The sequence below is a fragment of the Aquarana catesbeiana genome, linkage group LG05, assembly GCF_042186555.1.
Source record: "Aquarana catesbeiana isolate 2022-GZ linkage group LG05, ASM4218655v1, whole genome shotgun sequence".
Classification (NCBI taxonomy): domain Eukaryota; kingdom Metazoa; phylum Chordata; class Amphibia; order Anura; family Ranidae; genus Aquarana; species Aquarana catesbeiana.
In genome coordinates this window covers 166,882,625-166,909,589 of record NC_133328.1, presented here as the reverse complement: position 1 = coordinate 166,909,589, position 26,965 = coordinate 166,882,625, and the positions used below count along the sequence as shown (strand labels likewise).

At 43.2% G+C, this 26,965-nt stretch overlaps 1 protein-coding gene across 4 annotated transcripts in view; it reads left to right on the top strand.

Moving 5' to 3' along the window:
• NOD1 (nucleotide binding oligomerization domain containing 1) overlaps nt 1-26,965 on the top strand; it is a 150,866-nt gene that overhangs the window by 59,134 nt on the left and 64,767 nt on the right. For 2 of the 4 annotated variants that reach the window (XM_073630325.1, XM_073630326.1), the window contains exons 3-5: nt 7,663-7,837; nt 9,950-11,738; nt 25,666-25,749. In XM_073630325.1, coding sequence (XP_073486426.1) covers nt 7,663-7,837; nt 9,950-11,738; nt 25,666-25,749 — 2,048 coding nt within the window. The other 2 variants (XM_073630328.1, XM_073630327.1) reach the window with 2 other exon arrangements.

Below are 26,965 nucleotides of genomic sequence, written 5' to 3'. Positions count from 1 at the left end.
GAAACATGCTCTGACTGAACAGGTCCTGACTGAACACGCCCTGACCGAACACGTTTAGACAACACCCGCTATGACCGAACATGCTATGACTAAAACACGCTCTGACAGAGCATGGCCCGACAGCGCACGCTACGACAGAACACGCTATGAGAGAACCATGCTATGACAGAAACACACCCTGACCGCAACATGCCAAGACACCACTCTCTATGACTGAACATGCTCTGACTGGAACATGCTATGACAGAACATGCTATGACAGATTTTTCATTTCAAACATTTTTATTATGTTTACATAAGTTTTAAACAACAGATGTAAAATAATATTATATGTGGTTATACAATGCTTGAAGGAACATGAAATAATAATAATTAAGTTTCATTAGCAATAAACATTAAAATAAGATATAAGGTAAAAAAAAAAAAAAATTAGATTATAAAATGTTACTTGTGACATATATGACTGAAATTAAGATACAATATTCTACTCTCCGTATTTAGTACCAAAATTAGTGTATCTGTGGTTTTGAGGAAAGAGCGAGATAATCAAAATATTTATAGGATTGAGAGTTAGCAATGTTACAGGGTAATCAAGACAGATAGGTACGTTTTTCCAGGGCCAAGTTCCTGCAAATTGGCTTGGCATTATCTGGAAATTTAAGTAATATTTTGATTATCCCATAAGACTCCTACTATAATAAAATAACTAGTTTTAAAAGAAGGAGAAGCTAGTAATAGTAGTAATTAGTAATATGATAGAGGGACATTGGGATGAGAAATGGGGTATGTCTCCAGAGGGGGTCAGTATTCTCGGGAGGTAAGAATGAATGAAGTCATGATAGATTATAGGTCTTAAGCCCTTAAGGGAGTAGTAAAGAGGTGTCAAAGCCCGGTGGTAGGAAATGTTCAATCCATGGTTTCCACAGGGCTTTGAATTTAGATATATTAGATATATTATCAAGATAAATAGCTTCTGTTTTTGCATGAATTAAGGATCGGGTAATTCTTTGTTTGACAGATGATATATCAAGTACATCTGTTTTCCAAGCTTTCGCTATGACTTGTTTTGCTGCTGTTGTTACAAAGAGCATGAATTTAAATTGGCAGTTTAACAAGGCATGTGGTTTACTATTCAGGAGTGCGGCAGGTACGTCAGGCAGTAAAATAACTTTGAACATTGTGGAAAGAATAAAAATACTTCTGACCAAAAGGATCTGACAATGTTACATTCCCACCAGATATGTGTCTGTGTTCCCGGAATAGAGCAGCCACGAAATCAGTGGGAAAGATATTGTGGAGAGTATTTAGAAAGGATGCAGGGACTAAGTACCATCTTGTGAGTATGCACCAACTATAATTGGTGTCGAGTGCTTCTATATTCGGGGAGGCAGATTTTGTTGTTTGCCAGATTTGAGACCAATTTATGTCTGCAGATTGTAATTGGAGATCTGTTTCCCATTTGGTAGTATAGGTTGGGGGAGTAGAGGTAATGTGCAATAGCAATTGGGAATATAAATTGGAAATGAGACCGCGTTTATGTGGATCAGATTTACAAGCTTGTTCGAATATAGTGAAACTTGGTGATTTCGTATCAGAGGGTGCATTGTTGTATAAAAAGTTTTTAATTTGAAGATATCTGAAAGTTTCTGTATGTGTGAGATCATAGTTTTCATGAAGAGTTGGAAATGGTGTGATTAAAGAAGCACATTTTTATTTAAAAAAAAAAAAACAATCGTTACTCGAGTTTATCTAAAATATACTCTAAAACAAAATAAAAACAACTTCTTTGGTGCATTTTTATTTTTATTTTTCTAAAAAAGGTAACCCAAACCTTTGACCTATTGAACCAGTGCACAGAATATCTACATGTTATTCGCAGTTTTGTTATAAACTAGTGTGCATATTCCTGATAACAGAAAGAAACCAGAAAGTGAACCACTTCCCAGTTGCTCCGCTGCTTAGCTTACATTTACAAGGGCAAGGATGCCTTCCAAGAGCAGAGCTCCCTGTAGGCCCTGATATTATGAAAGGAAAAGGTGTTCCATGAATGGGTATAACTGTTTATATGAATGGCTTTGGAAGTACAAATGAGGCAGAGGCAGGGTGACCTGCTTGTGTGCATTCGTGCCTATGGAGAGATGTGGAATAGCAGCTGAAAAGAGGAGGACCTGCCTTCCTAGTGAATTTCCCAAGGAGACAAAGAACAGCGCTAGCAACCACATAAGTAATTCTCAGCACAGCGTTTTCAGAATACAAGTTATTTTGGGGGAATTTGGAGCAATGTATAATCATTACAGTGGGCACTTTCCCAGTGCCGTCTCAGACCAGGAATAATTATCAAACCAATGCAGCCTCCCGTTGATGCCTGAGTGAGCACCGGAAGACATGAGTGCACCCCCCCACTGATACCGGCGTGCGCACCAGGAGAAGCGGGCAGCCCCACCTCGATGATGCCAGTGTGACCACTAGGAGAAGCGGGCGGCCCCCCTAAATAATGCCAGTGTGAGCACCGGGAGAAGCGGGTGGCCCCCCCTTGGTAATGCCAGGGGGAGAAGCGGGCGGCCCCCCTTGAAGATGCCGGTGGGAGCACTGGGAGCAGTGAGTGAGTGAGTGGGTGGGTGCCTGGAAGAGAACCCGCATGAGCCTTCTGCCAAGAACTGGAAGTGACGAGGCCACCCTATGAACCACCCTGAAAGCGAGCCGAGGCAGGATCAGCCAGAGGAGGAGGGATATATACCCCTCAGACTCCTCCTACAAATACAGGCTAGCCTCCGGCCAGCCTTCTTACATGCGCTTATTCACACTAGTTGCACCCTTAAAGGGGTTGTAAAGGCAGAAGGTTTTTTTATCCTAATGTATTCTATGCATTAAGTAAAAAAAAAAAACTTTTGTGTGTAGCAGCCTCCCCAGCACCTAATTTCTTACCTGAGCCCCATCTCTCTCCAGCGATGTCCACGAATGTCTAAGCCATCGTATACTCCTCCTGATTGGCTGAGACAGAGCAGCGGTGCCATTGGCTCCCACGGCTGTCAATCAAAGTCAGTTAGCCGATCAGGGGAGAGGGGGGTGGGGCTGGGCCAGGGCTCCGTGTCTAAATGGACACACGGAGCTGTGACTCGGGTGCCCCCATAGGAATCTGCTGGCTATGGGGGCACGCGATAGGAGGGAGGGGCCAAGAGGGGCCTGAGAAGAGGAAAGTCTGGGTTGCTCTATTTTAAAAAAAAACGAGCCTTTACAATCACCTTAAACACTTCCTGGCCGTCACATGACGTCCTTGACTTTCAGTGGGGATATTTGAATGATGCCTGCAGCTACAGGCATCATTCAGATATCGTCTTTTTCAGCCAGCGATTCTCTACACCATAAGAATGATCATATCAGCTGTTCAGCCGCTTGATTGTTCTTACGGGCGGCGAGAGGGGACGACCCCCCCACCCGCCGCCCTCCGGTGCTTCTACTGACTCAATGCTGCCATCAGTGGACCTGCCGGGCCCAGATGTTTACCATAGAGATTTCCGGCGTACCAGATTGTCACCGGAGTCTTTATGATCGTTCGGAGGCCAGGCACAATGTTATGTCGTCAACTCCTGGCCTCTGCATTCAATCAAATGGCGCCGCCTCAGCTGGGAAGCCGAGATCACTTTTTTTTTTTTTTAATTTCAGGCTTCCCAGCCTAGAGGTAAGATGTGGGGTCTTATTGACCCCATATCTCACTGTAATAAAGACCTGTCATGCCATATTCCTATTACAGGGGATGTTTACATTCCTTGTAATAGGAATAAAAGTAATCAAAAAGAATATTTTTCAAAAAGTGTCAAACTAAAAAAATAAAAGTAAAATTAACAATAAAAAAAATGTTCAAAGCGCCCCTGTCCCCGTGTCCCCGTGTACTTGCACGCAGAAACGAACGCATACGTAAGTCCCGCCCACATATGAAAACGATGTTCAAACCACACATGTGAGGTATCACCGCAAACATTGCAGTGAGAGCAATAATTCTAGCCCTAGACCTCCGCTGTAACTCAAAACATGTAACCAGTAAAAAAATTAAAGTGTCGCCTATGGAGATTTTTAAGTACCGAAGTTTGGCGCCATTCCAAGAGCATGTGCAATTTTGAAACATGACATGTTAGGTATATATTTACTCAGCGTAACTTCATCTTTCACATTATGCAAAAAAATTGGGCTAACTTTCCTGTTTTTTTATTTTTTTTTAATGCTTGAAAAATTGCTGCGCAAATACCGTGCGAGATAAAAAATATCCGCCATTGTATTCTCTGGGATCTCTGCTAAAAAAACATATATAATGTTTGGGGGTTCTATGTAATTTTCTAGCAAAAAAATTATGATTTTTACATGTAGGAGAGAAATGTCAGAATTGGCCTGGGTGCCAAGTGGTTAATCTGTACAGATCAGCACAGGCTCAAAGCCCAGATACAATAAAAAAATAATTTTCTATGTACCCTGTTCCCACAACAAAACTATCTTGAGGTTGGTTGCAGTGTGTTGCAGTGTGTTCATTTTACCACAGTCATCGTCTGTCAGAGCTGCGTGGCAAATTTAAAGAGGGAGTCCACCTAAAAAAAAAAAAAATTAAATACCAGCAGCTACAAATACTGCAGTTGCTGACTTTTAATACACTTACCTGTCCTGGAGTCCAATGATGTCGGCAGCCGAAGCCGATCAATCGCTCGGCTCTCGGCTGCTGCCGCCGCCATTCTGCTGCCGCTTCACTTCCCAGTTCCCTACTGCGCATGCGCAAGTCGCGCTGCGCATCCTAAGTGGTCCCCGCTATCTCCTGGGACCCGTGTTTCCCAGGAGACAGCGGGGGGGGGGTGCGGGAAGGGACGTGACTCCCACGGGAGTCTATTCCAGGAAGTGGGTGCAAATACCTGTAGTAGACAGGTATCTGCACCCCCCTCCCCCCTGAATTGTGGCACCGGAGGGAGAGAAGAATCAGATGAGCGGAAGTTCCACTTTTGGGTGGAACCCCGCTTTAATGAAATGTGATATTTCAAAAAAAAAGTAAACAATGCCTTGCGATGTGCACCACCCAACCCCATAAACAACACATATTTGTTTTTGTTTTCTTTTTAGAAAACAGCCGCAGCTTAAATAGAGAAGCCTGTCCTCTGCCAGTGTGCCTCAGAGCGAGACTCTTTCTATGTGGGAAAACAGTGTTCTCTTTTGTAGAGATCTAACACTCACCCTACTTAGTCAGAGCCACAGCAATTCAACCGGTCAGGGACATGAGATTTGCTGATTACAGAGCTGTAGGTCTCACTCAGTAGGAGGCATGTTGTTAGGTCACTGCTTCCACACAGAAAGCAAGAGTCCCACTCTGCAGCTGCTGGCAGGAAATAGAATTTTCTTTTCAGGCAGGCTGTGGCTGCTTTAGAAAGAAAACAAACTGTAAGACATTGCATACTTTTTGCACTGATGAATCTGAAATATATTTAGCTGATTTTTACTGAGGGTTCATTTGGACTTCATTTGGATACTATAGTATTTTTGCAGATAATTTGCTTACATGCTCAGGATTTATACATTTAAAAAATGCCCTTACAAATGCAGTGATTACCTCATCACTGTGCTGTGCAGGGAGCAGAGGTGTGAGAGGGGCCCAGCAGGTCCACCCACTACAGACTGCCAGCAGAAAATGTCAGGAGTGGGGAAACAAGACCAGTAACCCTGCACAAGGAGAGAAAGCATCAGTGACCGGTCTTTGTTGCAGGAAGCCCATGCACAGAGGCAAAGTTTCACATTGAATTATTGCACAGATCTGAAAACAAGATTCAAGTAAAAATACACATGCTTTTTGTATTTAGACAATATTTCCTTATCCTGAAGTTCAGTTCACAGTTCCAGTCACCATCAGAAGCGTGGAGAAATACCTGGTATATCTAGGTAGGGAACTGGAGGCAGGGAAGCAGGCAGAATACACAGGACAGAGGTGGACAGAGCAGGCCCATGAGGTGGAGCACAGTGGAAGCAGGCTTACAAAAGAATGGGTTAGAGGCAGCAAGAGGCTCAAGACAGGAAAAGAGAACATACACAAAACACAAGAAGTGTCAAGTGCAAGACTAAACTCAACTTAGGTAGCTAAGACCAAATGCAGGAGCTCAGAAACAAAATACTGTGTTATCTTGGCCAGATGTTGGAGCAGCATACAGAAGGAGCTTGTTCACCCCAAATAACTGAACCATTACTATTGTTTGTCCATAGAATGACACCCGTCTGCTGTCCGTTTCGCTAAAAACAGACATATGGCGATATGAAAAAAATGTGGGGCAGCCATTGCTGACCTCCCTTTAAATATGCTAGTTTCCTAGATATTATGCCAACCCATTGGTCCCTGTTTTTTGAGTCACTGACCAGAAACAAGTATGCATATCAAGGAAGAGGTTGGGTCTGTGTTTGGTCTGATGACCATGCTTTTCATTTATCTGCCACCATTCCAGTATGCATTATAGACGTGCGCTGTTCTTGGGTGTACCAGGACTTTAAGCGGAATTAAACTTGCAACAGGAGCTGTTAGCCATAATGTGGTAGTATACACAACATATTAGTGCATTATGACTGACTTACCTGTCAAACGATGCCCTCCAAGAGGACACTTTCATTTTTTTATGGTCATCCTGCTGGGTTCAGACTGTTTGGTCACTTGATTGGGTGTGCCGAAGTGGCGTCCCTCCTGTACATGCTCATGAGAGTCGCATAAGCACGGCAAAGAGCGGTGCCATAAATGTACGCTAAATTGCGTATGTGTGTACCTTAACACTGACAGGCAGGCGGGTCTCTTCTGTCACAAAAGTCTTGCCTAGCCGCTATTAATTATTTTTTAGGTTCAACTGTGCTTTAAGTGCCTCATTGTCAGAACTAAGGCCATCCATAGACGGTTCGAATCCCCCCCCCCACATCTGGAGAATACAATGGCTGAGAGGGAGGCATTCTCCAGTCAACACTGTCTGTGTTGATGGGGGAATTGTGAAAATGTCTTTCCTGTAACATGTGGTTGCAGGAATCTGGGTATATACAGGACTAAGGTTTTGCATGGGCATACTGTATGTAATTTTCTGTGTCAGATAAGTGTTTAGAAGCATGGTGAAATTCAGTGCCCAGACACAAGTGGTTGCTAGAAACAAGTTATTACATTGAGTGAGAAGGTCGGCATATGTAGGGTTGTAGAGAGTTTTACACCTGAACGCACCCTCACTCCAATTAGATGTGAGGGCTCCACTCTAGGATGTCTAAGGGCTTTGCCAACACATGGTTCGGGATATAAATTAATAAGTTGCACAGGAAGTTTTTAACATCGATTAAAAAAAAAAATCTTTATTGTTCCATAAAAGGAGCAATCAATGAGAATGTACTTTACTTCTGTTTCTCACAATGTGAACATATTGAAATTTCAGAACGTGGTTGAATTTTCATCATGTGTGCAATCCGTAAGCATGTTTACAAATGTGCTGTAATGTGCCACAGATCTGTATACATTGTTCCCTGTGAACTCAAAGCTATTTAAAGAGAAAGGGTAACAGCAGCAACCCCACAAGCTGCTGTGAGCAGTATGAAAGAACTAAGAGCCACATTTGTCTGGTTGGGGACTGGTAATGTTCAGTAACCAGTAAATAATTATTCCATAACTTCTCATTGTTGCAGGTTCGTCAGATTCTTGATCTTGTCGATAAAAAGGGGGAGGAAGCAGCCGAGTATTTTATATACATCCTTCAGAAGGTCCCAGAGGCTTATTTTGACCTTATTCCTTGGCTAAAGGAGATTGGTTTTCAAGCTTCAGAGCAAGTCAAGTATTTACATATTACGAACAATGACCCTGGTATGAAAGTTTACTTTCTTTGTGCAAAGTGTTTGACACTCTGTATTTATGTTAAGTAAAAAGTGTCTGACACTGCAGCTTGAAATAGGAATCAGAAGTCGGCTACAGTCATACATCTATTGCCCTGCAACTGTCAGACCTCACACAATCTCCTAGAATCTGACATATTTAACGCATCTATCCTATTGCAGAGACACAGAAATCTGGAAATCTTTTTTTGCTAGCAGATGACTTAAGCCGGCCATAGACTTTTTTGGAATCTCAGCCGGCTCAGCAGGAACCAGCCAGGATTCGAACTATGTATGGACAGGCTGAATGTGCTGAAAGTTGATCGATTTTTACATGCGATTAAAAATGGGACAGCTTCTCCTGCCTCATCCCCTGCCGGGAGAACACAATGGCTCCACAAGAGGGATTCCCCCATCAACACTGCCTGTGAAAAGAAAATCGCACCGTCTATAGCCGGCCTTTAGAACCCCAAAACATTCTATATTATTGAAAGCAGAGGCTCTAGAGAATACAATAGTGGATGTTGCAATTTTATATGTTGTATAATATTTGAGCAGCCATTTTTAAAATGCAGATTTTCAGGAAAAAATACAGTTTAATTAATTTTAGTGCACACAGACACAATATAATACCCAGTTTTTGGCAAAATATAAAAGATGATATGCCAAGTAAATAGATAACCCAACATGTCACACTTTAAAATTGTGCATTCCTGTGTTATGGTGACGCACTACGGTCCCTAAAAATCTTCATAGGTGACGTAAAACCCTTCACAGGTTACCAGTTTAGAATTAAAAAAGAGGTCTGATGTTTATAAATATTGCATTCGCTCTGATGTTCACAGCGATACCTCACACGTGTGGTGCGATCACTGTTGACATGTGCGTGTGGAACCTATGTATGCGTACTGTAATATTGGGTGTTATTTAGCTTCAATGTAGAGCTTACCAGTGAGCCGAGTCTACGCAAGATATTCAGTTTAAGGGCTTTTTTGGCCCATGTTTATTAAGGTAAAAGAAAAAAAACAGTCCATCCAGGATTCCCACGCAGGGGTTTTAACTTCAAAGCAATAATGAAATAAATGGAAAATACCGAGCCACCTGGCTCTCTGTTGACCTCAGTCCTCTTGACCCTGTAACTGTGTCCCTGTTTGGTACCCACACTGTACCTCTGGTGACACTCTCTCTCACAGCTTCCTGGCTGCTTCAGCCCACCTGCTTGGGCCCTCCGTCTGCTCTGTCAGACTGTCCTGTGCCAACAGGCACAATTATCCCTTGCACACCTGGACTCCTCAGGAGGGTGGAGCCCAGAACCCTGGTCCTGGCTCTGCTACAAGCCCAGGACCCACCTGTACCATCAACAGGCCAGACTCCTGGCTGTTCCCAAAACCCGATCACAGGATTGGAGATTCCATCCCACCCAGATCGCTATGAAATCTCCAGGCTCCAGGTTCCCAACTGGATTTTACCAACCGTAGAGGAAACTGATAAAACAGTTTCCTCCAAATTAAATAATCCTCCTGGAGCCTCTCAACCTGCCTATTTGAGAATCCTGGGGACAATCACTAGGACAGGGATCCGTACTGTCACAGTACGCAATAGCACAGGGGGAAGCGACACTTTTTTTTTTTTTTTTTTTTCATCATTAATTTTATTTACATTTATTTATTTACACTTTCTCTTTTTTAATCAACTTTATTGCTATCACAAGGGATGAACAACATCCCTTTTGATAGCATGGGCAGTGAGAGGTACTCTTTACTGATTGATCTGTTAGACCCCAGATCTCTCCTCTGCTCTCAAAAGCATCTGATCAAACCAACCGCACCCTGTAGAAGTGATCGATCAGCTGTAGAGCCACTCAGATAACTTCTGTATTAAAACCCATTGCCGGCTGAAAATTTTGGTAGCAAGACCCTGGTTGCAGCTACAGCCATGATCCTGATACAACCACTTCAACACACATATACACATGTGGCTGTTTGCATGCCCTAACTACTTATGTGGGGGCAGAGAGAATTAGTATGACTTTAGTGATGATATAAGTTGTAGCAAATATAATATAGCACTTGCTTTAATCATCACTTTTGGCTGTTTTTTTCAGTATCACTGTACAGCAGAAAACTCAAACAGGAATTGTGCTGCGATTCAAAGTTCATAAAGTCCTATACTCAGAAAGAAGAGATGATGCTTCAGGAAACATATGTTGATGGAGTCATGGAACTAATAAATGACAAGAATGAAACTATGGGCCGTGTAGGAGGCTTAAATTCATTGTTTGATGACACTGGGGTGATCAATGAGCTTGGTGAAACTATTTTCATCTTTGGTGATGCTGGTATGGGAAAGACTCTTTTGATTCAGAAAATGCAAAACATGTGGGCCAAAGGACACTCCTTTTGCAATATAAAATTCTTTTTTAGGTTTCGATGCCGGACATTTATCTTTTTTACATCCAGCGCTGAGCTGTGTTTGAAGGACCTGATCTTCAGATACTGTTGCAGGCCAGACAATGATCCAGAAGAAGTGTTTCGATATATTTGTAAGTTTCCAGAGACCGTATTGTTCACATTTGATGGCTTTGATGAGATTCATTCAAGTTTTGACATAAACGGTGTCCCTGAGGTTTCATCACCCATTGATGCTACCCACCCTGCTGCATTACTGTTGCACTTACTAAGCGGCAAGTTGTTAAAAGGATCAAAGAAAGTCCTGACAGCAAGGACGGGATGTCCGATATCTGCAAACTTTGTCCGTAAGAAAATCATGCTACGGGGCTTTTCTACTGATAACCTGGTTGAGTACACTGGCTTGTTTTTCAAAGAGGCCAATGTTCGTCAGTGTGTGTTAAACCATTTGCAGGCCAACCACAATTTCAGCAGCTTATGTTCAATCCCTTTATTTTGCTGGATAATATTTAAGTCTTATCAACACTTTCATTCAATGAATGAGGATCATGAGTTTTCAGGCAGTTCAGTGACACTTACGGACATCTTTCTACTCATAATTGAAGTTTATTTAAATGTATCAACTAAAGGAAAAACAGCAAGCCAACTTGAAGCCTTTATAGGTGGTAAGGACACTTTGTTGTCTATTGGAAGGCTTGCCTACAATGGAATGGAAAAATCAGTCTTTATTTTTGACCAAGATTATATTACATCAAATCGCATTCTTGAGAAGGATCTTCAGCTAGGCTTCCTCAGGCCTGTGGAACACTATAGTGGATGTGGTGACAGTGCTTCATTTGAATTTTTTCATATGACACTGCAATCCTTTTTTACAGCCTTATGTCTTGTCATTGATGTTCATAATAGTACTACAGATCTTCTAAAATATTTCCATCATTGTAAACACCTAAAAATTGAGGAAGACAGTCCCTCCCTGCTTTCCTGTGTTTGTGCAAGTAAAGAAAAACGGAGCGATCCATTTACAAATAAGGACCACTTCCAATTTGTTAATCTTTTTCTTTGCGGACTGCTTTCAAAACCAAAACAAAACCTTCTAAAGTGCTTAGTACCAGAGTCTGTCTTAAAGAAGAAGAGAAAAGCTCTAAAACAACACCTCTTCAAAAGCGTCAAATCTCATTTGAAAAAACTGCCCAGAGCACCATTTTTGGAGTTTAATCGGGTTCACGCACTGCCTCACTTCATCTGGATGGTGAGATGCATAAGTGAAACACGGAATGAGAAGGTGGGGAAGCTGGCAGCCAAAGGAATATGTGCAGATTACTTAAAACTCAGTTTTTGTGATGCATCCTCATCGGATTGTGGAGCAATCTCCTTTGTGTTGAACTATTACAAGAAACAAATTGCTTTGGAGCTGGATAATAACAATATAAATGATTATGGAGTCAAAGAGCTTATACCATGCTTCAATAAACTTCTTGTTATCAGGTAAGAAGTTTTCTCTAATTATAAAGTTATGTCAGCAGCTTCTGGGATAAACTATATAACAATAGTTCAACATAGTAGCACTATCCCAGTAGCCTCCCTGGCGGTTTTCCCGATTGTGGCTCGGGGTTAAAATTCAGTACCATTAGCGGTAACCCCGAGCCACACTCGGGATTACATCGCAGGATCCTGGTGTGGCTTTACTTACCTTGTCCCCGGGATCCTGCGATGTCCCCCGCTGTGTCCATGGGCTCCGTCCTCCTCCGAAGCCTCTCCTTGCCAGGCTCCGTTCCCTGCGAGCGTCGCGACGCACTGGGGCGGAGCCTGACGGCAAATTCAAAAAATTTTAAAAATCATAACACATACAGTACTGTAATCTTACAGATTACAGTACTGTATGAAATGATTTCACATCCCTTTTCTCCCCAGTGCTTTGGCCCATGCCCTGCATGCAGTTTTATATTATATATACTGTTCTTTCTGCCTGGAAACTGGAGATTGTCCATAGCAACCAAAAAGTGTCCCTTTATGTCAAAAGTGGCTTTAGACCAGCTAGAAAACAGCGATAGTAAATTAGAACACTTGCAGAATTGGACGATAGTGAATCGTGGGGAAATTTATTTTATTATTATTATTTTTTTTTTTAATGATTTATTTTTATTTATTATATTATAATTTATGTTTTTGTGTTTCAAACTTTATCATACCTGGGATATCTACTAGACTCTTGTTTGGACAGATTTAAGTGTGTTATTGTTAAGAATTACAGACCTACAATATAAAACGCCAAATTTCCATGCAAAATAATTGTACCGCTTTCAGCACCTAAAATCCGAAATAATCATACCGCCAGGGAGGTTAAGGCCTCTTGAACACTGCAGCTTAAAAAAGCTCAGTACAGCTTTTTTTTTTTTTTTTTTTACTGAAATAAAATACAGCCCATTAATTGCATTGTGCCTATGCGCACAGGCACGTAAACGAGCTCTATGGATTTTCAGTAAAAAAAAATAAATAGAAAAAAAACGCTTTTTCGGTCAGTAATTTACTCCTCATGCACGCAAATACACACAAATGTGCACAAATGCCTATTTTTGTATTGTGCAGAACATGAACGCGAGAATATTTTTGCGCGAAAATGCACAAATGCGTGCGAAAATGCGCATAAATATGCACAAATACAGACAAAAAAAAGTCTGAAAAAGTAGATGTTCAAACAGGAGTATCATGTGCAAGAGGCCTAACTCATACCAAAACATTTTAACAAATATAAAGAAGTGATGATATACAACATGACTATCGATGAATAAAAAGTGCATTGAAATTAAATCAAAACATCGGAACATTGGGTACTCCGGTTTCTTCCCACACTCTAAAGACATGCTGGTAAGTTCATTGGCTCCTGTCTAAATTGGCCCTAGTATGTGTATGAATGTGAGTTAGGGACCGTAGATTGTAAGCTCCTTTGAGGGTAGGGACTGGTGTGAATGTACAGTATATATTAGAGCTGAACATATCTGGCCAGAATAAGAATCACAATTTTTTTGCTTAGAATAAAGATCACGATTCTCACGGCATAACATCATCTTTCACATTATACAAAAAAATTGGGCTAACTTTACTGTTTAGTTTTTTATTAATTCATTGAAGTGTGTTTTTCCAAAAAAAACTGCGTTTGAAAGACCGCTGCGCAAATACTGTGTATTTTTGCAACAACCGCCATTTTATTCTCTAGAGTCTCTGCTAAAAAAAAGAATATGTAATGTTTGGGGGTTCTAAGTAATTTCCTAGCAAAAAATACAGATTTTAACTTGTAACCAACAAGTCTCACAAAAAAGTTTAATCTTTAATCGCTTGCCGACCGCCGCACCCCGATTTACATTGGCAGAATGGCATGGGCAGGCAAAAGGGCGTACCTGTACGTCCCTTTGAATTTGCCGCCTAGCAGGCCTGTGCATGCCGCACAAGTGTGCCCATGGGTCCCGCAAACTCTATGTTCGCCGACAGCCCGTGATTGCGGCGAAGAGAGTCAGAACGGGGAGTTGCCTATGTAAGAGTCAGAACGGGGAGTTGCCTATGTAAACAAGGCATTTCCCTGTTCTGCCTAGTAACATGACAGGGATCTACTGCTCCCTGTCATCGGCAGCAGTGATCTCTGTCATGTTCTAGTGAGCCCATCCCCCTACAATTAGAACACATCCATGGAACACACTTAACCCCTTGATTGCCCCCTAGTGTTTAACCCCTTCCCTGCCAGTGTCATTTATACAGTAATCAGTGGCTATTTGTAGCTCTGATCGCTGTATAAATGTCAGTGGTCCCAAAACAGTGTCAAAAGTGTCCGATCTGTCCGCCATAATATCACAGTCCTGATAAAATTCGCAGATCGCCCCATTACTAGTAAAAAAAAAAAAAAATATTATAATAAAAATGCCATATATCTATCCCCTATTTGTAGACGCTATAACTTTTGCGCAAACCAATTAATATACACTTATTGCGATCATTTTTTATTTTTTTACCAAAAATATGTAGAATACATATCGGCCTAAACTGTGGAAGAAATTTGCTAATTTTATATATTTTTTGGGGCTATTTATTATAGCAAAAAGTAAAAAATATTGCTTTTTTTCCCAAATTGTCAGTCTTTTTTTGTTTATAGCGCAAAAAATAAAAACTACAGAGGTGATCAAATACCACCAAAAGAAAGCTCTATTTGTGGGAAAAAAAGGACGTCAATTTTGTTTGGGTACAACGTCGCATGATCGCGCAATTGTCAGCTAAAGCGACGCAGCGCCGAATTCAAAAAATGCTCTGGTCAGGAAGGGGGTAAATCCTTCCGGGGCTGAAGTAGTTAAAGGGTAAGTTCACCTTTACAGAAAAATCTCTAAGTTGAACTTATACAGGACCCCCTCCCACCCCGGTCCCGCTAACCTGAATCGCGCCGATATCCCATTCTGAGCCCCGGTATAGGGGTCCGGGGCTTAGAAATCCCCGCAGCTGCATCTCCAAAATGTACCCCGTCAGGAGGGATGTTTCGGAGCATTCTACTTGGTCGGCGCCATCACATTGGCAGTGCTGACCAATCAGCCTGTTCTGTCGGCGGGGAAGACGACGCTTGAATGCCGTACCCCATCAGGATGGACGTTTTGGAGCATTCTGATTGGTCGGCGCCGTCACATGGGCAGTGCCGACCAATCAGCCTGTCCTGTCAGCGGGGAAGACAACGCATGAATGCCTGTCCTGTCAGTGTGGAAGACGACGCATGAATGCTGAGGTGTTTTCTAAGCCCCGGACCCCTGACGCGGCTATACTCGGGTCTCAGAACAGGAGATCACCGTGCAACAGGTCAGCGGAACTGGGGGGGGGGGTCCTGTGTAAGTTCACCTTACAGATTTTTCTGTAAAGGTTAACTTACACTTTAAGTGGTTAAACTTCCCTCATTTACAGACTGAAGTTCAGTCCTTTGATCTAAAAGGAAAAAGTATTACAATGTATCTCTTTATCGCCATCTAAGCGAAGTTGTCAAAAACTTGGTAGGCTGCCTGGATTTGCTTTTTAGACAGCTGTCAGCTGTGAACAGAGTACTCTGCATAGAATCGGGAAAATTAGTTGTTAAAATCGCAAGGGGGAAGAATCACAATTTGATTCTTCAGATCATTTTAGACAGCCAAAAAAGAGAACCACCAGCAAGTATTGCTCCTTCTTTAGCTTTTAGCCATAAACATGAACCTGTTGTGTAAATTGAAGTGTGTGCAGGAAGAAGACAGGGTAGAGCCATCCCTGTCCACAGTATTGAAGTCACCTCTGGCACTCAGTAAGCCCCTCTGTAGTTCAGAAGGCAGGCTCTGTGAAATGTGTGACACAGCAGTGCCTATTTACAGGGCATAGTGAATATGTGTCACAGGATTCAAGAAAGTAAGTGTATGGGGATCTTCAGAAAGTATTTTACAAACTTTAGGATTGCTCAGAAAAATAGGAATATGTTGGAAATAATTGAAATACAATGTGGAAATGTTTGGAATCAAAGTAATTTAGAAAGAAAAGGCCCAGGGACCTATGATGTTAAATGTTAGCAGTTTAACCACTTGCCATCCGGGCCAATTCTGGCACTTTGCTCCTGCATGTAAAAATCATAATTTTCCCCCTTCGTCTTTCAGGACAGCCACCATGAGAGATAGTCTCCTCCTCTTCCTCTAGGAAACACTGCGCCAGCCCATAAATTCTTACTTCCCCCTGCCAGACCTCAGTATTAGTGTTTCCTCCGGTGGGGAGACACTGTGCAAGGAACCTGGCCACTCAGTCAGGGTGACTATGGCTGTTTTTTTTTTTTGGAGCCTATAATGGAAGCAGGGGCTTCATAGGGGCTTGAGGGGGGACTTACCCCTCGTTCTGTTGCCACCACTTCCTAGCCGAGCGCAGCTTCAGGCTGTGGGGGCTCCCTATCGCGGCCACAGGGCTACAGCATGCAGGCGTTCGCCTTTCCTGTGTACTATACAGACCGCTCTCTTTTTTTCTTTTTGGAACTAGGCGGGCCGGACGACGGGCGACGTCATTTCCGGCGGAAGGGCGAATGCTTGTCTTTGACCCGCGGCTTCCGGTTCCGGGTCGCGGCGCTGATAGGGAAGCCAGGCACAGGCTGGAGACGAGTCTGGGACGCGCACAGGCAGCGTAGGACTCGGTAGTAGCAACCACCTGCAAGGTCATGTCGGAAGCAGATGCTCAGCCAACGGACACTACCTCCAGCCTTCCTAAGGTAAGAGTGCCCTGGGGAAGAGTACTCTTTATCTAGGATTGTCCCTCCATGTATAGTTCCTGTCATGGGGGGGCAGACACCCTGGGTGGTCAGGGGGAGGGAGGCTCAGATCCCCACATATTAAGGAGGGTCTAGTGCACTCCCAGGGTTGTATCCTTGTTTTTAAAAAAAAAAAAAAAAAAAAGTGACAAAATGTTTTTTTCTTTCATGTATTTCAGAAAGCTACAGAGAAGTCTAGGTCTACACATAGCTCTAAGAAGAGGTGTGCCTCTTGCAAAGACATATTAGGGGAAGCATGGACAAAGGTCTTGTGTAGGGAGTGCATAGACTCCCTTGTTAAGGAGAGGGACTCTGAACAGGAGTCAGGACTTGCAGCCTCGGTTAAGGAGCTTTCGTCCACCTTTTCTTCATTTAAAGCCTTATTTGAAAGGTTTCAGCCTCCCATTAGTCCAGCTCCCCAGGATACAACCCCGCCTCAGGCTCAGGGCTCTGCTCCTGCCCAACCTGCAACTTCAGTTAGGGCAGAGGAAGCTCAAGGGCCCTCCGGAGTGGAACAAAGACAACCAGACAGTTCCTCCTCCGATTCCCAGGATGGTTCTGAGGGGGAGGACCAGGACGGGGAGTCCAGGAAATCCTCCAGATATAAATTATCCCTGGAAGAGGTAGAGGACCTCTTAGGGGCTATTTATACAACCCTCGGTATTCAGGAGGACAGGAAACCCCTGACCCTTCATGACCAAATGTACAAAGGCTTTGGGGAACAAAGGAGGAAAGTTTTTCCAGTACATGAGGTACTGGTTGAAACTATTAAAAAGGAGTGGCAGGATCCCGAAAGGAAACCCTTTTTTTCTAGATCCTTAAAGAGGAGATTTCCGTTCTCGGATGATCCTACATCTATCTGGAATAAAAATCCCAAGTTAGATGCCGCCTTCTCCCAGGTTTCCAGACACACAGACCTGGCATTTGAGGACATGGGGGCCCTGGTGGATGTCATGGATAAGAGAATAGACTCTCTCCTCAAAAAGACTTGGGATTCAACAATTGGTAACTTAAAACCTGAGTTGGCTGTCACAGTAGTGGCTCGCAATCTGGAGCACTGGCTCTCTAAGATTCAAGAGCATATTAAAGCTGGAACGGCAAAAGAAACCATTCTGTCTTCTTTCCCTACGATTCTGCGAGGTATCGCCTACATAGCTGATGCCTCGGCAGAGTCAGTACGTATGTCGGCCAGATCAGTGGCTCTGGCCAATTCGGCCAGGAGAGCCCTCTGGCTAAAAACTTGGCCGGGCGATAGCGCCTCTAAAGTCAAATTGTGCGGGAGACCTTCTCTTTGGCCCAGGGTTAGAGACCGTCTTGGACCGCACAGCAGACAGGAAGAAATCCTTCCCAGTTAAGCGGAAAACCCCTGCACATACAAAGAAGGGGTTTCGTCCGCAAAAGCGTAAAGAAACTCCAAAGCCGGAAGGGCAAAAGAAATTTTGGGGTCAGAAAGGCAAGGGGAGGGGCGATTTTTCGCCCTCCTGAACAGCCCCGTAAAAGTCAATGACTCCCCAACCAGGGTGGGGGGAAGACTAGGGGCCTTCCTCCCACAGTGGGAGGCAATATCCCCCAATCGCTTTATCCTAGGGATTATAAGAAGGGGGTACCATATCGAATTCACAAATCCTCCTCCACGTAGATTTCTTGTCACGCACCTACCCAGGTGTACGGCAAAAGCCGAGGCTCTGTTGGAAGCATTAAGAGATCTGGTAGATCAAAATGTGGTTCTCAGAGTTCCAAAGGCCGAGGAGGGAGAGGGTTTCTATTCACACCTTTTCGTAGTGAAGAAACCCACAGGGAAATTCAGACTGATTCTGAAACTAAAGCCCCTGAACAGGTCAGTGACATACAGGTGATTCCGTATGGAAACAATTTTCACAGTCAGAGCCCTGTTGCCCCGCAACTGCTTTATGGTATCTCTGGACCTAAAGGACGCGTATCTACACGTTCCTATAACAGAAGCCTCGCAGAGGTTTCTTCGGCTAGCGGTAGATGTAGGTGGAACAACGGTACATCTACAGTTTCAGGCGCTGCCTTTCGGGCTATCCTCCTCGCCCCGCATTTTCACCAAGGTCTTGGCGGAGGTGATGGCTTTTCTTCGGCTCCAGGGTATATCAGTGATAGCATACCTGGACGACCTGCTCCTATTTGCAGCGTGTCCACTGCAGTTAGTAAGAGATCTAGAACTAACAAAGCGGGTTCTTACAGGTCTAGGGTGGCTAATGAACTTGGAGAAATCCAGTTTGATTCCTTCTCAGCGCATCACGTACTTAGGCTATCTGTTGGACTCAACGCTACTGAGAGTGTTTCTTCCAGCAGAAAAAGTACAAAAACTGGACAGGGCAGTGGCTGTTCTCCAGTGCAGCAGTCAGGTCTCCATAAGAATTCTGATGTCGGTCCTAGGACTATTAACCGCTACCCTCCCAGCAGTGCAATGGGCAGGTCTGCACTTTCGTCCCTTACAGTCCTTTGTCCTAAGGGTGTGGGATCACAGTCAGAAAGATCTGGACACCTTGGTACAGGTTCCACCCCAAGTAAAGAGATCCCTCTGGTGGTGGAGGAGGGTCTCAAACTTGTCGCAGGGTCGTCTGTGGTTCATCCCAGTTTCTCAGGTGGTAACCACAGACGCAAGCGGCAAGGGTTGGGGGGCGAATCTGGGTTCCCTTTTAGCACAGGGCACCTGGGAGGGCGACGAACTAAGAAGGTCGTCCAATTGGAAGGAGCTGAGGGCAATCGGGCTAGCACTCAGGTTCTTCAAAGAGGAGCTACAGGGCCACCATGTGCAGGTGCGGTCGGACAACTCGTCCGCCGTGGCCTATGTAAACAAACAGGGCGGCACAAGAAGCGGAGTCCTGTCGGCCTTAGCATCAGGCATTCTGAACTGGGCCGAGACTCACACTCTCTCACTCTCAGCAGTCTTCCTGAGAGGAGAAAAGAATGTGATAGCAGATTTTCTCAGCCAAACCAAACTGAGAGAGGGCGATTGGATCCTCAACCAGGAGGTTTTCAATCTCATTTCACAGAAATGGGGTCCTCCAGAAGTAGATCTGTTCGCGTCAAGAAGCAACGCGAAAGCCCCTTGTTTTTTCTCCCTAAACAGAGGGGAGGGAGCGCGAGGGGTCGACGCATTGATCCAGAACTGGCATTTCAGAATCTGCTATGCCTTCCTGCCCCCAGCGTTATTACCGGCAGTTCTCAGGAAGTTCCAGATGGAAAACACGTCCCTGATTCTAGTAGCACCACATTGGCCAAAGAGGGCTTGGTTCTCAGTACTCAAGCAGCTAGCGGTCGAACCTCCCTTATTCCTGCCACCTCGAGAGGATCTCCTCTCACAGGGCCCAGTCCTCTGTCCACAGGTTCACCAATGGCAGTTAGCGGCCTGGCTACTGAGGAGGGTATGCTAAGAGCTAGAGGTTTTTCTGAGAAATTAATCTCCACCCTCCTCAACAGCAGGAAAAAGGAAACACGCCAGATTTATAAAAAGGTCTGGGTACGTTTCAATGAATGGTGTGCAGAAGGCTCTTTTGCGGTACACAGTCCAACAACGGTGTTGGAATTCCTTCAGTGCGGGGCAGATAGGGGTTTATCCATAAGTACCCTTAAAGGTCAGGTGTCAGCACTCAGTGCTTATTTAGAAAAGCATCTGGCCACCAACCCTTGGGTGGTCAGATTCTTTAAGGCTCTGTCTAGACAAAGACCGGTTCAGGGCCCTCCCTTTCCCAAGTGAGACCTATCTTTAGTGTTACAGGGCCTGACGGGAACCCCCTTTGAACCTTTAGAGGAATGTCTACTAAAGGATCTTACGTTAAAAACAGTTTTTTTGATAGCAGTGACTACTGCCAGGAGAGTCAGTGAGATTGAGGCCTTATCAGTTAGACCTCCTTTTTGCGTTATTTTTTCAGATCGGATCATCTTCAGGACTGATCCAGCATTTTTACCTAAGGTGGCTTCTGGTTTCCACAGAAGTCAGGAGGTAGTTCTACCCTCATTTTGTCCCAACCCCTCGGGGGAAAGGGAATTAAAATTTCATTCTTTGGACGTAAGGAGATGTATACTTATGTACCTAGAGCTGACCAAGAGGTTTAGAAAGTCAGACTCTTTATTTGTTTTGTTTTCTGGGGCCAGAAAAGGATGCAAAGCGTCTTGACGCACTATTGCCAGATGGCTCAGAGTAACCATTGGCCAGGCCTATACATTAGCAGGGAAAGAAATCCCAATGGGTATAAGGGCACACTCTACCAGAGCTATGGCAGCTTCTCAGGCAGAAAAGGCTGGAGCAACGCCAGAGCAAATATGCAGGGCTGCAACATGGTCCAGCTATTCCACTTTCGTAAAGCACTACAGAGTGGACCTGGTGTCGGCTAGTGAGCAAGCCTTTGGGCGAAAGGTATTGCAAGCTGTAGTCCCACCCTAACTGGTAAGTGCTCGTTCATCCTCTCATGGTGGCTGTCCTGAAAGACGAAGGGGGAAAATTAGAGTTACGTACCGGTAACGTCTTTTCCAGTAGTCTTTCAGGACAGCCCTAGTTACCCACCCGAGATTTTTGGGTGTCTTATAAAAGACCAGAATGCAGCATGATAATGATATGGGATAGTATGTTATTAATGTGTTCTTGTGTCTCCCCAGCTGACCGGAGGTAATCTTGGAATATACTGAGGTCTGGCAGGGGGAAGTAAGAATTTATGGGCTGGCGCAGTGTTTCCTAGAGGAAGAGGAGGAGACTATCTCTCATGGTGGCTGTCCTGAAAGACTACTGGAAAAGACGTTACCGGTACATAACTCTAATTTTTTTTTGCTAGAAAATGACTGAGAACCATATATAATACCATATATAATGTTTGGGGGGAAAAAACGTTGAATTAAAAGAAAACAAAAAACTAAAGTTAGCCCAATTTTTTTTGTGTAATGTGAAAGATAATGTTACACCAAGTAAATAACATGTAACGCTTTAAAATTGTGCACACTTGTGGAATGGTGCCAAAGTTCGATACTTAAAAATCTCCATAGGCATCGCTTTCAAATTTTTTACAGGTTACCTGTTCAGAGATACAGAGGAGGTCTTGGAATAGAATTGTTGCTCTCGCTTGAACATTCGCGGTAATACCTCACATGTGTTAATTGAATGCTATTTACATATGTGGGCGTGACGTACGTATGCATTCACTTCTGAGTGCGAGCTTGTGGGGACAGGGGTACTTTAAATTTTTTTTTTTTTTATGTTTATTTTAATAACATTTTTGGATTTTTACACTTTACTTTTAATTTTTTTTTTTATTCCTATCACAAGGAATGTAAACATCCCTTTTAATAGGTTTAGGGCATGAAAGGTGGTCTTTATTGAGAGATCTTGGGTCAATAAGACCCCACATCTCTCCTCCAGGCTGGAAAGCCTGAGATAAAAAAAAAAAACAGAACGATCTTTCCAGCCAAGTACACAGCAGAATTTACAACTGCCAGGCCGGACATGACATCATAACATCACGCCCGGGCCCCCTAGAGTCATAGAGATGACCAGGGACCATCTGTTGCACCGGTGGATTCCTTCTCCGGCTCGCCGATCACATGGGTGAGCCGGTAGAAGCACCAGAGGGCGGCGGGAGGGGGGTACATCCCCCTCCCGCAGCCTGTAAGAACAGTCAAATAGCTGAACTGCCGCTATAATTGTTCTTATGGTGCAGGGAACAATAGAACAATACCGGGTTGATGCCTGTGGGTGGCATTATCCCGGTATAACCACTGAAACGGGAGGACGTCCATGTACGCCCTCTTGGTGGGAAGTGGTTAAATACCTGAATATGACCTGGTACCAGCCTCTTGCAGTCCCTGCAGGGCTGCAGTGTAATGCTCCATACACACGATAGGATTTTCAGATGGAAAATGTGTGATAGGACCTTGTTGTTGGAAATGCCGATCGTGTGTACACAATTCCGACGCACAAAATGCCACGCATGCTCGGAATCAAGCAGAAGAGCAGCACTGGCTATTGAACTACATTTTTATCGGCTCGTTGTACGTGTTGTTTGTCACTGCATTCTTGACGTTCAGAATTTACGACCAACTTTGTGTGACCGCGTGTATGCAAGACAAGTTTGAGCCAATGCCTGTCGGAAAAAATCCCATGGATTTTGTTGTCGGAAAATCCTATCGTGTGTACAGGGCATTATAGGAAGAAGCAGCACAATAAGACTTAGGCTCAGGGGAAATGGATTTAATAATGCTTAACATCAGACTGAGGACATTTTGAAAAGTCTCTGAATTGAAGCAACAAAAGCTGGTTTTGTTATTTTATCTTTAAAGAGGAGGTTTACTGGAAAAAAATGAAGTCAGCAGTTACAAATCCTATAGCTGCTGACTTAATAAAAGGAGTTAATCAATGTGATTAAATATGGCACCAACAATGTGAAAAAAGCAAATGTGCAGCTGCCCCGTAAAGTAAAAATCCACCATCAATCAAAAGTAAGGTGCTACAAAACCAGTGTAATCAACTAATATCTTTAAACTAAAGTAAGTAAACATGAATAAATGTCCATAATGTGAAAAAAATTAATAATAATCTTCTTAAAGTCCTGCAATCACCGTGTTCAGAAATGTGTGGTATTCCAAAGATCTCAAATAAGTGCTCCACCACAGTGCGTAATGCCCCGTACACACGGTTGGACTTTGTTCGGACATTCCGACAACAAAATCCTAGGATTTTTTCCGACGGATGTTGGCTCAAACTTGTCTTGCATACACACGGTCACACAAAGTTGTCGGAAAATCCGATCGTTCTAAACGCGGTGACGTAAAACACGTACGTCGGGACTATAAACGGGGCAGTGGCCAATAGCTTTCATCTCTTTATTTATTCTGAGCATGCGTAGCACTTTGTCCGTCGGATTTGTGTACACACGATCGGAATTTCCGACAACGGATTTTGTTGTCGGAAAATTTTATATCCTGCTCTCAAACTTTGTGTGTCGGAAAATCCGATGGAAAATGTGTGATGGAGCCTACACACGGTCGGAATTTCCGACAACAAGGTCCTATCACACATTTTCCGTCGGAAAATCCGACCGTGTGTATGGGGCATTAGAAATGCACACTCACCAACCATAAGGATTTAGCAAGTCTCAAAGAAATGAGCTAGTAATGGATGTTTTCTGGATTTCCAACTCGCAATATCTCACAGTAACCACAACTACCAGATCACGTATCAAAAGATGATAATAGATCGTAACAGTGCAGTATGTTTATTTATCAATGGTTAAAAAGTATAAGTATAAAATACGCACACTTTTTTAGGTGCTGTCAGCACCAACATAAACAGCCTCAAAAGTTCCTCCACACTCGCTGCTCGTCCTGAGATGGCGTACGTTTCAGCACCCAGAAATTACATTGGGACCCAATGGGAAGTGACGTCAACGGCGGTGGCCGCACAGCCTCAATGCATTTTGCAATGTATAAACCAAAACAACCCAAGTGGCAAATTTGCGCTTACTCAAAAAGTATTAAGCCGCTAACACAGCACAAGAATAATTGCCCAATATCCAAATATAAAACCAAACGTGTAGCACTAAAAGGAAGAATAAGGCACCTTCAAACTGGTAAGGTGAAGAGCCAGTGCCCTATATACAGTTTAACTGGAACATGGTTAAATGTCTCACATTAAAACATTAATATGGATACAAAATACAAAAAAAGGAAGTCCGTGAGTGAGAAACTGAATGGGTCACCGCTTATGAGTGATGTGTGAACCACCTTCACCGGCATAAGGCCATAAAGTCTTTGGAATGGTAATGAACAGCTGGTTTTTTTAAAAAACATACAAGTCCAAGTTGGATAATGTATGGATGGATCAGTTCTAAAACGTCACACCACAGTGTCTTCACAAACGTGCAAATCACTCAGACGGTAAAGATGGAGGCTTACCGGAGGGTTTGAACCCAAAACAGTATATACTGTAAGGGTCAAACCAGCTTTTATTGCACACTGGCAATGGTGGGAAGACCTTGACAGCCAGAAGGGATCACAGGGGGTTCATGAAGGTGTGTCTTCTCCAGACGTAACAAAGAATCTCCCCGCATATGGCTCATAAAGGATATAAAAAAGGCCACATAGTGTGATACCGTAGAAACCGTATTTTATTAAAAAAAGGAAATACACTTACATGATTTAGATGATAAAAAGCGCTTGTACATAAAAGAAGGCGGCAGTGGAGTCCTCCCGACGCGTTTTGTCTGAATAGACTTCGTCCTGCATCTTTACCGTCTGAGTGATTTGCACGTTTGTGAAGACACTGTGGTGTGACGTTTTAGAACTGATCCATCCATACATTATCCAACTTGGACTTGTATGTTTTTTTAAAAAAACAGCTGTTCATTACCATTCCAAAGACTTTATGGCCTTATGCCGGTGAAGGTGGTTCACACATCACTCATAAGCGGTGACCCATTCAGTTTCTCACTCACGGACTTCCTTTTTTTGTATTTTGTATCCATATTAATGTTTTAATGTGAGACATTTAACCATGTTCCAGGTAAACTGTATATAGGGCACTGGCTCTTCACCTTACCAGTTTGAAGGTGCCTTATTCTTCCTTTTAGCGCTACACGTTTGGTTTTACATTTTGCAATGTATGCTCCCTCAGGAAGCTCGGGAGAGCTTCAGTCCCGCAGTCTTCTGAGAACTGTGATGTGTCCCAGAAGACTGCAGGGGGAGGAAGTGGGGGTGGGTACCTGTCAAAACTAGGTACCTACTCCCAAAGTAAAAGTGGAAATAAAGGCCTTTGGTTATGTTTAACGTACAGGTAAGCCTATAATAAAACTTACCCGTAGGTACTGTAAATGTCTCCTAAAGGTGCAGAGATATTTATTTGTGAAGCCGCCAGTGATATCACCAGCGCATGTGCTCTAAGGGAACGGCATACCTGGGCCGTTTCTTCAGAGCCCTGTGCCATAAACAGTGACTCCTGCGCGCATTTGCGGAAGTGATGTCATCACGGTTCAAAGGATGTAATTGAGGGAAAACTATGTCTTCTTTAAAACTGTAATTTTTAATATATATTTTTGCATACTGTACTCATTTATACAGTTTTGAAAAACATGATGAGGTTTGAAGTACATGCACTTTTAATTAGTGCTCTGTTGTTTGTAACAGGCTCAGTGTCAATCAGATTGGAGATGAGGGCGTAAAAGTATTAGCTGAAGAATTAACCAAGTATAAGATCATTCGATTTCTTGGGTAAGTGACAGCATGTTGTTCATAATAATTTATGACACCAAGATACTGTGCAGTTATATAGAACTTGGGAAAACCACAAAGGAACAGCCAAAATTTAAACATACTTACATAGCTTTAACAAAGTCTTTAATTATTACAATTATTTCTGGCAATGCAATGCAAAATTCATTTTTCCATTTGTCTATATCTATTCTTATTTAGCACATTTTGTAGTGTGGTGTTGAATTTTGCAAAGATTTTGCACCGAACTGAAAAAACACAATGGGGTTGATTTACTAAAGGCCAACAGACTGTGCACCTTGGAAAGTGCAATTGCACTCTGCAAGTGCAGTTGCTCCAGAGCTTAGTAAATGAGGTAAAGCTTCACTTTGCAAAGAATACCCAATCACATGCAAGGAAAATAAAAAAACAGCATTTTTGCTTGCACATGATTGGTTGATGAAAGTCAGCAGAGCTTCTACTCATTTACTAAACTCTGGAGCAACTGCTCTTGCCGTGTGCAACTGCACTTTCCAAAGTGTACAGTCTTTTTGCCTTTAGTAAATCAACTCATATGTGTGCACCTAAGGCGCTGGTTCTCAACCAAGTACTCCAGTGGGATTTTTTGTTACTTATAGCAAATTCAAATAAAAATGAGGAATTATAATCATTTATAAAAGAGATTTTAATGAGTATTGTTTTAAACCTAATTGAAAAATATTTTACGTAATTAATGGGCTAGAGATGCTTGTGATTTGATGATCTATTCTAGTGGTGCAGTGGAAAGCATGCCTGATGCAGAATCTTGGCTAGATTTAATCCAGCTAATGCCATCGATCTTCTGCCTGATGTCCACCACACATTTTCCCTTTGCATTTCTAAACAGTGCTGCTTCCTGTCTCCCTTGCACTAGCTTGTTGATGCCCAGAGAAAATTACATCCTTACCCATGCTATTTACATCTTCACTTCCAGTCACCCACAAATCAATCTTTTTTTTCCCCCACTGTCAGTTTCTTCACTAATAACAATAACATCAGCCTCTACTGCAGATCTATAATACTACACATACCCAAAACTTTCTCTTGGAATCTGAATCATTCTCTTCTTTCTTTCTCTTATAACTTGAAATACCTTTAAACTATATCTGCTACATCCATCTTAATGAATGCTCAGTACAAAACTTACACCACCCTTTGGGAAGCCTACAAATCTGCTTTCCTTAGCCGTATTATCCAA